General features: G+C 42.1%; 2 protein-coding genes across 8 annotated transcripts in view; one reads left to right on the top strand and one right to left on the bottom strand.

The window, feature by feature from the left end:
* The window catches only part of CNKSR2 (connector enhancer of kinase suppressor of Ras 2), a 232,243-nt gene that overhangs the window by 200,493 nt on the left and 19,344 nt on the right, over positions 1–12,406 (top strand). For 4 of the 7 annotated variants that reach the window (XM_021408951.1, XM_021408974.1, XM_021408944.1 and 1 more), the window contains 2 exons: positions 164–360; positions 3,477–5,961. In XM_021408951.1, the coding sequence (XP_021264626.1) occupies positions 164–360; positions 3,477–3,692 (413 nt within the window). In that variant the 3' untranslated portion in view covers positions 3,693–5,961. Of the gene's footprint in view, positions 1–163; positions 361–3,476; positions 5,962–10,167; positions 10,293–12,406 lie in introns of those variants that run through there. The other 3 variants (XR_002442319.1, XR_002442320.1, XR_002442318.1) reach the window with 1 other exon arrangement.
* Positions 6,889–10,153, bottom strand: KLHL34 (kelch like family member 34). Its single transcript, XM_021409008.1, has one exon. It carries the CDS (start codon positions 8,925–8,927, stop codon positions 7,140–7,142), a length of 1,788 nt encoding a protein of 595 aa, XP_021264683.1. The 5' UTR covers positions 8,928–10,153; the 3' UTR covers positions 6,889–7,139.

Genomic DNA, 12,406 nt, shown 5'->3' with positions numbered 1-12,406 from the left:
GCGTAGCAGGTTTGAAATATTTTCATTATGATCTGGTTATACCTGTTAAATGTTTTGCAAAGGGTTTGGGTAGATTGTCATAAAATTGTGTTAATGATCCACTGTTCTTTTCTCTGTTTTTTTTTTCCTTTTTTTTTTTTTCCTCCTCTTTTTCTCATTACAGTTGAAACTATAGAAGAAAAAGCAGAAGATTCCTTGCAAGACTTGTACAGAGCCCTGGAGCAGGCCAGCCTGTCTCCTCTAGGAGACCGCCGGATTTCCACTAAGCTGGAGTACAGGAAATCTTTTATAAAGAGATGTAACGATCCAGTAGTCAATGAAAAACTGCACCAGCTGCGAATTCTGAAAAGCACTTTAAAGGTGAGATAACAGGGAGGAAAATCCTGCCCTAGGGTTGGATCTGACGGTGTTGTATTCAGAGATTAATTTTATGTGGCTGGAGCTCAGGTTGAATGTGGTCTGTAAAACATGCAAAGAAGATACAGGTAACTGCTGTTCTTGAAGCAGAGGAAAATGTGCCTTGGGAAAGGAGTCAAAGGGAGGGGATTGTTTTTATTTGTGCCCAGATAAAATCTCAGCTCCTCCTGTAGCTAATATGACACCATTTCATACCAAATTAACAGAGGAGACCGTAATCACTTGTTTGTCCCTTAAAACTTTCATTTATAAAAACGCATTTACTCCGTAATTGCTGAAGTCTAAAGTGAAGCACAGTCAACCTTTTGGAATGAACCTTTTAAAACATTTTATTATTTTCTGATTACTGAGTTTGTCTGGGAATGAACTGTGTGCTTGGTTTCTGCATAGACTGGTAGGATCATTGTGGTTAATTAGTAGGATTGATTAAATAAATAGATAGTGGTAATGATGGATTTGAAGATTTTTATCATTATTGTAAGTGTAGCACAGCTAATTTAACCTCCCTGTCAGCTTCTTTGTTTGTTACAGCAGTTTCAAATCTGTACTGTTAGGGATTTCAGCAAACAATATGCTGGATTTCCCCAGGGTCTCTGTTAACTGTATTAAATTACTACATTTTAAGTCACTAGATAATTGTACAGTGGATTTTGTAACAGCTTTTATCAAAGAGAGTTTTATCAGCATTAATTAATTTGGTTTTCCATCACCTAGAGAAGCATTTAAGCAATATTATTTTCATGCTGTGAGACTCCAGCCCTGAAGAAAATCTTTCCCATGCTTAACTTTTTGCACTGTATCATTTCACTGAAGGCAACTGAAAGAACCAGGGTATGTGAGTCTTTGCTAGATTGTAGACTGACAGAAAAAGTCAAGGTGCCCAGGATTTCCGTGTAATTTTTACAACATGAGAAACTGAAACAAAATCATAGCCATCTCAGATATGCAGGGCAGGCAGGAGGTTCACACAGAATCTACGCTTTTGCACCTTGGTGGAATCGCTCATACCAACAGTGTTTAAGAGTTGATTGTCTGAAATATATTTAAAAAAAAAAAAAAACACATTTCTTGATACTTGCAGGAATTGCACAACCTTGCTGCTGTTCCATATCAGCAGCTTATCACCATGCTTAATTGGCTTTCTTGTTAGCATTTATTGATACCTGAGTTACATTATGCCAATGGTTTTCTACAAATGTAATTGCTTTCCCCCCAGGGTCTTCCAAAAACAGCTCATCCCTCTGACCCAGCAGATGCCTGTTTTCATGCTTCTCTGTATCTTCTTTCTTTTAGACCAAGCAAACATAATTTGTTTATTCTCTTTCCATGAGACATATTTTTCTGAACCAGTCACCATTCTTGTTTGGACCAGAATGACATAAATAATTGACAACGCAATGCCAGCAAGTATCGAAGACAGATTATTGCTGTTTCTTGCATATGGCAACAGTGCAATGTGGCATGCGCCTGTTTTGCAGTGGCATCGTGGTAACTGATTAATTGTTTCTAGTTCCACCCGAGCCCACCTCTGCTATCATACTGGTAGTAGTATTTGCCAGGAGCTACTGCTGTTAGCTAATCAATTGTTCCTCCTTTTTGTCAATGCCATTGAGTTCTCCTTCCTGAATACATCCACTTGCACTGGCCCATTGGATTTGGTGTTCTGAACTCTCCTGTAATTCATCCAAATGATTAGTAATCTGATACAGCCCTCTAAATTGCTTCTGGCTCTTTCCACCCATAGGCTCTCTGTTCCATCAGCAATGGAAAGACCATTCTGCTCTCTTTGTCCTGAGATAGCCACAAAACCATTCTTCTCAACAAGTATGAGCCACCTGACTGGCAGTGCTGGGTTGTGTGTACAGGTCACGATCTGCAAAAAGCACGTTATGGTAGTTCATGCAAATATATGGTAACTGGGATATCCCAAAGGTTCTCTTCAGCTGGTTAGCCTCAGCTGTACGATTGTTCCTGAAATCGAGTATTCTAGCATATAGCAATAATTAGCTACTTATTGCAAAGCTTGAAAAATACCTTTAAACATACTGTTTGTTGGTGACATCGCTGACCCTTCTGATAACTATTCCACCAATATGGGCTGACATCGCTGAATACTTCCCTTTTACATGCTCCCTAGAAAGGTTTATCACATTTGCAGTATAAACATGGCAAATGTCTGTTAGAAGTGAGGTCTGTGAAACCCATCTGGCGTGGAGGATAAAGGGGAAGTTGCTGGTGACCAGACCATGCCTACGCAGAGAAGTGCTGGAGCCTGCCTGTTACTTGTTCTTTTAGGCTCAAGGCTGGTGCATCCATCTTCCACTGCTAATAAAAACAGTGAGTGGCTGTGTGTATATCTGAGGCTTGCTCTGATCCATGCTGGCAGCTTGTCATCTCTCGATAAACTAATCACCAGCCAGTGATTAGAATACAGCCTTATCCCCTGCCTCCATGACAAGTGGGGAGGTGCCAACAGCTGTGTTATATTTTACCCGTTCCTGCATTCTGCTTGCCACCACCATGGTAGGCGGAGGCAGCAGCCAGCCACCCCGCAGCATGCACTGGATCACTGGTGAGGATGTTACCGAGCTGAAGGCTCCTAGCACAGGCATTTGCTCAGGTGTCCCCATGACAGGCCTGGTTAAAAAGGCTTAGCTCTGCTGGCGGGCGAGAGGCCATCTGTCTGCGTCCCACGCACAAACGCGGTATTTCTCATGCTGATCAAGAAGAGCAAACAGATGGCGCTTGGCAGCATGCAACTGATCCTGAAAATTAAAGCAGCTAGTAGTAAACAGCGCAGGGCTTGTTTTTTGCAGGAGCTGAACAAGAGGTGAGAGGGGAGTAGGGACCATTTCTGAGGGTGTGGGACAAGGTGAGGAGTGCCCAGTCCTGCAGGGTGACGAGTGACATCAGGGGGAGAGGCTGCCATGTGTGAACGGTATCACAGCAGTTGGATGGCTGCCCTGTTTCTCAGACCTCTGTGGCTTCCTCGCTCCCACCCCATCCGTGCTGTTTGCTCATTGCCCACACTGACTCTACTTGTCTTTCTTCTCCCACAGGCCAGGGAAGGAGAAGTAGCCATTATAGATAAGGTTCTGGATAATCCAGGCTTGACATCTAGAGACTTTCAAGAATGGAAACAAATATACCTTGACATCTTTTTGGACATCTGTCACAACAGCACCCCGAGGGGCTCTCTTAATGGCTCGTCTGAGGTCGACGCACTTCTAGCTTCCTTAGCGCACACGCACTCCTACATTGAAACGCATGTATAAGGGGCCCTCTTCTACTCCATTTGCTACACTCTGGGCCTTTACATAAGTGCATAAATTAGTTTTTATAGCAATATGTGGGAGTTCTAGTAAATTATCTTTTAATGTTACTCAGCCGTGTGAAGTACACCTTCAATGGTCAATGATACCATGTCTTTAATGAGGATTTGTGTGTTTTATACACTACCAATGCTCCTCTTGTGTTTACCTTCTGTGAAATAAAGAACATGATCTTTTACTATTAGATAGGAGTATTTAAAAAAAATTCTGGAAGACTGGCCTTCACAGAGGAAGTTCCACAAGCTAAAGGTTTTGTTATTGAAGGTTGCTTTTACAATGATATTTTTAATTATATAATTCCAGTATTGTTTTGCATTTTTGGAGTTCAGGTACTATTTTGGTGGCAGGAGAATAAAAGAAAAATTATATTTAATGATAAACTCTAGGAGTTTTCTTACATAACAGGGAAAAAGTGTAATACAGTGATTGTTTTTCCATTTTGTTGAACACAAAAGGGCGAAAATTTACCCACAATAATTACTAATGTGAATTTAAGTATTAAACATTTAGGTTTTATTTCCTTGTACTTTCTTAAAGCCTGTTGCTAAGGTTTACCATCAGTGCGAAGGGATACTGGTCTGTACTCTAATTAAGACAAAATTATATGTTAGATGTCTCTAAATCACATTTGGTTGATTTAATTAAAAATAAAAATTAGTTGTGGTACTGTCATTTATGCTGCTTTTGTACTGAACGGATCAGATTTTGCAAAAGAGAAAAAGTAGACTTTGAGCATCCTTGATAACTGCATTTCTCTTGCCCAGAAAAGCAGCAATGGAAAAGGTTCCCAACAAAATGCTCCCAACCTGAGAGGCTTTGAAAATTTGCACAATAGAAAAGGAATGAATACAATTCTTCAGGTACTTTCCTCTGTGTTTTCTGAGCTGTGAAATTTGGCCGTATAGTACTCAAGGGAAATGTGTGATAGGAACAGAGCTAAGCAACCTGAAAACAACTGAGAACTCAAAAAGTCTCTGCTCTGGCTCTGAACATTTCTGGATTCTGCTGAGTTCACAAGCCAACTGAAGGGTTTTAAGCATCCCTGAGATTTGAAATGTGCTGCAGAGAGCAGAGTGAATATAAGTAGAAATATCTCCTTAGAGTTAGGCACCTGTCTGGAATAGGGAAGCAAGAGGTAAAATATCATCTATTTACTCTTTATGGTCTTCTTTTCAAAAAGTGATCAGAGCATGACAAAGCATTTGTGCTGCTTTTCAGTGTTTTGCTGCATAAATTAGGACTTGAGACGTAGCTTAATAATGCTCATGTGAGAAGGCACAGCCTCCTTTATTCTTTCTACAGTGAGTTGTACGTTTAGCCAACTTTAGACTATTGCCTGTACAGCTCAGTGAATGTACTTCAAACTTCATTAGCTCTGGTATTTCCTGGCAGTTATATCCATGACGAGATGAAGGAAAGAACAGTTGGATTTATTTATTTGTTCTCTCTCTCCCTCTTTCTTTCTTTCTTGTTACTTTATTTGCATTTATTCCTTTATCTTTCTCTCTTTCCTCCTTGTTACCCTATTGCATTTGGATTGCAAATGTTTTGCAGATTTTGCACAACTGTACAGAAGAGTGGCCTTTCCATAGCCCATTTTCAGTAATCCTATATATTCGAGTCAATATGGATCATATATTAACAACATTTGTATAGAATTCTGGATCCAGTGTAATATTTGTACCATTTAGAAGAATACTGTTTGTATAAACTGAACATTTATTTACTGCATGTACTGACTTGTATATTAAATTTGTGAGGTTTTTGTACATTTCTCTTAAAAAAATGCTTGACTTGAAATGGGTTGTGCTATTGTTCCAAGCATTTAGATTCTCTTGCTACTGTTTTACCGGACCAAAAGTAAATATATTCATATAAAACCTCTTTATATCTGATGGATGTATATGCACATTGTGTAGTTGATTCCTTGTCAAAACCAAGGCAGTTCAGAAGACTTAGATCTGTTGCTATGCAACAGCTATTCTGCCTGCACTTTACATTAGTAAAGTCAGCTTGATTGCTTTAAAGGTGAAAATTAAACATTACAGTTTTTTAAGCTAGTCTAGTGACAAAGAACATGTGTCCTATCCATTGTGCTGCCTTCTTTTAAGACTATTAAATGTTCTTCTATATATATTTTTATTGTATTAACACTCAACCTGGAAAGGGAACACTGTAAAATGACGTACAATAAATTTAGCTTTTAAATGAACATCTCTGATTCGAGTTTCAGTTTACTGCATACAAAAACAGTGGCATCTGACCACTTTACCCACATTTCGCAGATCAGCATGCCTTCAAATCCCCCAGCAATTGGGCAGCGACTGCAAACTCTGCCAACATGGCCAAAAAGAAGTAGGACCATTGCCGGTTGGTTTGTAGGCTATGGGAAGACTCAGAATAAAGTGCTAGAAGCATTCTATCGCCTTCCTTCCCTTTGCACTCTCTAATGAAAGCAAACTTGTTTGACTGCTGGGTTCTCTCATGCATCAGTTCAATAAGGAACAATTTTACCATTACGGTCACATATGATAAAGCAATGTATGCTACTGAGGCAAGTATCAGGGCATTAGGTACAGCAACTCCTGAAACATGTTTCATAGGGTCTTGCAGTATGTACGTCAATTCAGCTCTGGCCATTTAAACTAACACAAGGCTTGCATACATAAGAAATGTACTGTAACAGTAGTATTTCTTCAAAATAATACAAAATAATCATATGAAAGGCATGCTACAACAAAGGCCACTCAGAGAGAACTGGCTTTTATGAAACAAGCACTGTTTTAGCATATGGCCATAACTGAGGCTGCATTTCAAAAAATCCACACTTTCTGTCCAGTAATTTCATGCTGTTTAGCTAAGGCACTCCTGCCTAGTATGTAGCATATCAAATAATACCTTTTCTTTGGTACTACTTGTTATTAGTTCTTACAGGCATCAATTTTCTCATCTTTATACATCTCACTTTCACTTTGCTTAGTCGTACCATAGCAATTCAATAGCACTTACCAACTGGGAAAATTACCCGATTAAGAAAACAGAAAAGATGGATTATATTTTTTAAACTCAGAAAAAATCTGACTTGCAACAACTCTTAATTGCTATCTAGACATTATTCTTCAAAAAAAGTCAAGGATTATGATTCTAGCTCCTCTCCTCCATATGTGCTACTTGCTACATCTTTCCCCAGTGAGGTTGGCTTTCAGATCTACAAATTGCTGCACCTTTTCCCAGGCTGCAGCCAGTCTTCCTTGCCTGTTTCCACCCAGTGTCTTGCTTATCACAGCAGAATCTCAACTCTGTCACATCCAGCGCCATCACAATTTTCTTCTTCTCCAGAGCTGCCCCACTGGCTCATCTCCCAGGGCTGTCATTCCACGATGCCTTGGCTCAGCAGTTTGGCAGTTTCTTTTGCAGGGTGTCACTGCCCTGTTCCTCAGCCATCTCTGACAGCTGCAGCACCGCACACTGCAGCCCACACCAGGGCAGGGGGGCTTTGCAGATCTCCTCCCAGCTATCGTTATCGATGTCGTAGCCGACCACATCTTGTGTGGGGACTTCCCGTGAGTCTTGCCATTTCTTTCCTCCAATGAGAAGAGCTGTTTCTTCTACTACCACCAGACCATAGCAAAATCGGTCATAGATCAGTGGCCTCAAACGAGTCCATTGGTTTTGATCAGGGTCATATCTTTCTATTTCAGAGAATGGTTCATATAAACCTAAAAACGTGAATATGGCTTCTCTGATTGTTGCCATTTGATGCCCAAACCGAGCAATACTCATGGGAGCTTGTTTCATCCATTCCCCTTCAAGTGAGCTCAGAGAATATAAGTCCTTGCTTGTGCTGGCTGGTTCTGCATATTTGCCACCTGAAATGTATATAGTATTCTTGCAAGTGGCACTGGCATGACCATGTATCTTGCATGGCAATTCCCTGGCCTTCGTCCATCTGTCCCTGCTGATGTTGTAGACTTCCACAGATGAATGCAGACACCCATTCTCACCCCGTCCACCAATAGCAAAAATATTGTTGCTTAAGACACAACAAGAAAATTGGCATCTCTTTTCCAACATGCCTGTGATTTGGGTCCATGTGTTAAACCTCGGATCGTAGCGGTGGACCTTGTTCGTAACTGATAAGATCCTGTCACCGTTTGGGTCACCTGGAGCACCACCCTCTACTTCTCCTCCCAAGACGTAGAGGAAGTTCCCCACCACACACACACTGTGGTTCTGCACCCCATCACACACCTGTGTGAGAGCTTTCCATTTGTGGTTGTAAACATCGAAAGCCACCACTTCAGTGATGAGACCCTCGTTTACTGTCCCTCCCCCCAGCAGGATGATCCGAGTTTTCTGGTTCCTCAGTGTGGTGGACTTATCCTGCAGGATTGGCTGTCTGAAAACTGATGTATGGTAGTTTATTGCTTTAATGATCAGGCATTTGATACTTGCAGTGAGGGGCACTTCTGACTGCGTGTAAATTTTCCTCAGGTCTTCCACTGGGATGAGACCATATCTTATGTGCTCCAAAAGGCTGCTTCCATGAATCAGCCTGGATTTATCCTGCTTCAGCCACAGCAGCAGAAGATCCAACAACCTAGTTTCCTTCACCATAGGGAGATCTGGTGATTCTACCACCGCTAGCAAAGTCCTGAAATTTAGCTCAAGCAATCCTGCCAAATCCAAGTCCAGCAGCTTCCAGAGGTTGTTGACAATGTATTTTTCTGCTGCAGCTAGGGCATCCGGCAGGTAGTACCTCCTGGCGACATTGGCAGAGAAGCAGCAGTTCTCCAAGGAGAGGTTGTTAACCAAGTACTGATTGCACAAGCCAATGGCATCAGTCACTTGCAAGTAGCTTGCAGCTTCCAAGGTCTCCTCCAGGCTTTCAAAGGAAAGAGGCAGCAAGGAAGTGTAAATGAAATCCAGGACATGCTGGAGACCAGTGGGTGAGACAACTTGCAGCTGAATCACACTGGCTTTAGACTCCTGGGTGTAACTTTTGAACATGGCTCGGAAATAGTCACTGGAGCATGCCAACAAAGACTTGTGTGCAGGAAACTCATTTTCCTTCACTTTCAGCAAAATATCACATAGAAAGCCCTCTGACCTCAGGGTCTGGTACTGGGAGAGCACGGTGGTGCAGTGCGCTTTGCAGTAGGACAGGAAGTAGCTCATGGTAGGTAATGCAATGCTGTCTGCTTGACTAAGTTACTAAAGTAAAAATGCAATTAGTGAAACAGATGCCTTAATCAACAGCCATTGTATGAATGCCCACCAGACCTCCAGCTGCTAGAGAAAAACCTAACCAAAAAAATACCACAGTCTCTCGCCTGGCATAGGGGAAGAGTTAGCAGATTTGTAGTGAATTCAATGCATTCTTTTATAGAAAAAAACTGATGAATGTCATACCAGCTGTAATAAGATGCTTACTTTTCTTGCCTCCGTTGCTTGTGCAGGGATGAATGAATGGTCCACGGCTGTGCTGAGCACTTGTTTGGCTGGCCATCAGGTGACAGATGAGGGAGCTAGATGACAATCCCAACAAGTGGCACTTTGTGTCTGCTCAGCCGTCGCCCTCGGCCCTCTTTGCTCCTCAGGCAGCTCAAGTAATAGATCCTCGCTGCCTGCCAGCGCATGGCTCGGGGCAGAAGCAGATGTCCTTATCCTCTCTTGTATGTGTTTCAGACTCCGATAAGTTCAGTCCACACCACACGCGGGACAGCAGCCCCTTTCTGTCCTCTTTTCACGCTCTCTCAGCTGAAGATCAGGTCAGCACCCGGGGATTATTTTGCAAAGGTTTCCTAAGACAATAAATCTCTGCCTGGGAGGCGCTGAGACAACCAAAATATCTCGGTTGGTCACTGGGCCAATCCAGCCCAGTGCATTTCTGGGCCCCGCGGCTCACATGACTCAGGCAGGGCTCACAGCTACCAGAATAGCTGTGGGTGCCCAACCCCCCCCCGCTGGGATCCAAGTGCCATGGGATGGGCCCGGGGCAGGCTGCAGCCCTCAGCAGGCCCACAGCCCGACAGCCGGCCTGGGGCACCCAGATGGGAAGCGCAAGGGCAACGCGTCTGCACGCTGGGGCCAAAATAGAGCCCTGCTTCTGCCAGAGCGGCCAGAGGGCTGTTCATAGGGAAGGCTTTGCATAGCTGGGTACTGGCTTGGAGCAGAGCCCGTGCAAAGGCTTTCTCATTTTCAGCTTGTCCCAATTAAAAGCACGTACAGGGATTATCTCTGATTTTCACCTGGGCCTTCCAGGATCTAATTTCTACCAGGAATAGTAGCTCTGGGCAGGCTATACATGCTGATTTCTTACAGCTTTCCTTTCATTTTCTGTTTGTTTGTTTGTTTTTCCCTCGCATATCTCTGGTAGAGGTGTGCAGGAATCTCCCTCTGACACTTGTCTTTCCAGGTCGGACGCCCTCAGGATTTGAAAAGTGACAGGGTAGATGAATGTCAGCATTTTGCTGCCAGCAGACTTGAGGTAGAGGAGGATCCCACAGGACTGATAAATCTCACCTACCGCTGAAGCCAAAGGTAAAGCGTTTTTGCTGCATTTTTTTAAATATTTATTTTTGTGTTTTAGTGAAGTTTATCAAGGGGTGTAATCAAGGGGTGTTTGGGATCTAACTGGATCCCAGTGCAGACCATGTATGCTATGCTGCTTCTCTAGGGAAAACAAGATCTTTTGGCAAACGGGCTGATACCTGCACATGCTCTGCTCTATATTTGGGGGAGGATTCCAAAAATGTCATTCTTCATTGCTGCATACTTCTGAACATTTATCTCCTGATTGAACCACTTTCCATCATCGCAGTAGAGACCATTAATCAGGATCATGTTAATAAAATCATCCTCTCTGATAGCAGAATGATATGTGTGGACACTAGATATGATGTAGGAAAGGGACACTTTCTCTCTTCCTTAGTGGGTTTGCCTATATCCTTGTCAGCAACACTCTGAAGCCTTTTAGATGTTGCTAACAAAGCTATGTAGCTGAGGCCAAGCTTCATTTTTCAGCTTTACCTGTTTTGCACAGAGCAGAGGGTAGGCACCTTTGCTACCCCTTTGGCAGTCATGCACCAGGTGCAACACAGAATTGACCAAACTGGCTTTGCATCACCAGTGCAATGCAAATCCTGCACAAAGGTGCCAACTGATAGGAGGGCACTGCCAATGAGGCCAGCACTGATTTAACTGGGCCTGATTTAACGCCCATGCCAGATAAGCAGCTCCTGTAATGACATGAAGATTGGTTATGCAATTCGCTCTCAGATCTCCTTCATCTTCGTGGCAAGCTGGCTAATGGAAACACTAAGAATCACAATCCATATAAAGCTCTTCATTTGCCTGGAAATTTCTCTCTTTTTTTTTTTCAGTTATAATGGAAATAAAGCCAAACCCTTTCCAATCCCTTGCTCTGGAATGGCAAAAAAAGACTATCACTGACAAAATGAGTTTTTTCCCTGCTTCACTTTTTAGCAGTTAGCATAGTCTAACTTGGGAGCCCTCTTTTAGTCAACAGACAAATTATCTGCAGGCAGCTGCTCAGTTCTCCAGCACCTTTGGAGAAATTTTTAACATCCATTAGTGAGAGAGCAGACAGTGACTAAACAGCAACTAATGAATCTCAGAAAGCCACCTAGTGCTAGGAGGGATGTAGTCAAACCATGATCTTATTTTTCAAATCCATAATTTGGGGGATCAGATCTAATTTTTGACTCACAAGATGTTGCTTAAAATTAGGGAAACATTAGTGTTTCAGTGATGTATGATTTGCTGAGAATAGATAATACATTTGTACTCATGAGCATCATTTAGGCTTCAAATTAGGTTTAGACTTCAGATTTTGAGTATATTCTCTGTTTAAATCATTGCTATTGTGCAGTAGACAGTCTGCAATAAAGAATATTCTGGGGGTACATTGCAAAAAATGTTGGCTTCCACTCTCACAATTTTTTTTTCCTCCTATAAAAGGCTGGCAAATGTTCTGAATTGCAGTGCTGTATTCCATTTAATCTTACAAGTAGGCCATCAGTTAGTAAACACTTCAATTACCATTGTAAATGTTCCCAATTATTTTTTGAGTAAAGGTTATAAAAAGAGTTGTGCAAGTAAAATTAGTATCATTAGTAACAAGTGGCTTGCTGCAAAATATTCATTACAAAAATCTACAGTGGAGGATTTCCAAGCTACACTTCATACCAGAAGGAAATCAGTGCAATCCAGAGTACAGCACAGCAAAAGGTTCAACCATTTAACAATGTACTCCATCAACACGTACAGCAAAAGTGAGCCAAATGACTAATGGGATAGGATGCTGTAGAATACAGGCTTTCCAGAAACTATTGCTGAGAAAGATTATATTGATTTAAGTTGTCCTGTAAAAATCACTGGACTGGAGTTTGTACTTCATCCTCAAATAATCATACGCAATAGTATTTGGATCACCCCATCTATTTGAACACGACGATGTTTAGTCTTGGAAAGCATTCTGTAGAAACAAAATAGTAAGGGACACGAGGGAGAATTTTTCTTGCAGCTAAAAGCAATGTATGGTGAGATGGTGTCTGTGTATGAAAGCACAGGTGAAAGTCTGATATCTTGAGTATAGGGTGATCAAGAGTAAGAGCAGGGATTCCAGCAAAAAC

This window comes from Numida meleagris, chromosome 1 (assembly GCF_002078875.1).
Source record: "Numida meleagris isolate 19003 breed g44 Domestic line chromosome 1, NumMel1.0, whole genome shotgun sequence".
NCBI lineage: Eukaryota > Metazoa > Chordata > Aves > Galliformes > Numididae > Numida > Numida meleagris.
Note: the sequence above shows the minus strand (reverse complement) of the source record. Positions and strands in the feature narration are given on the sequence as shown.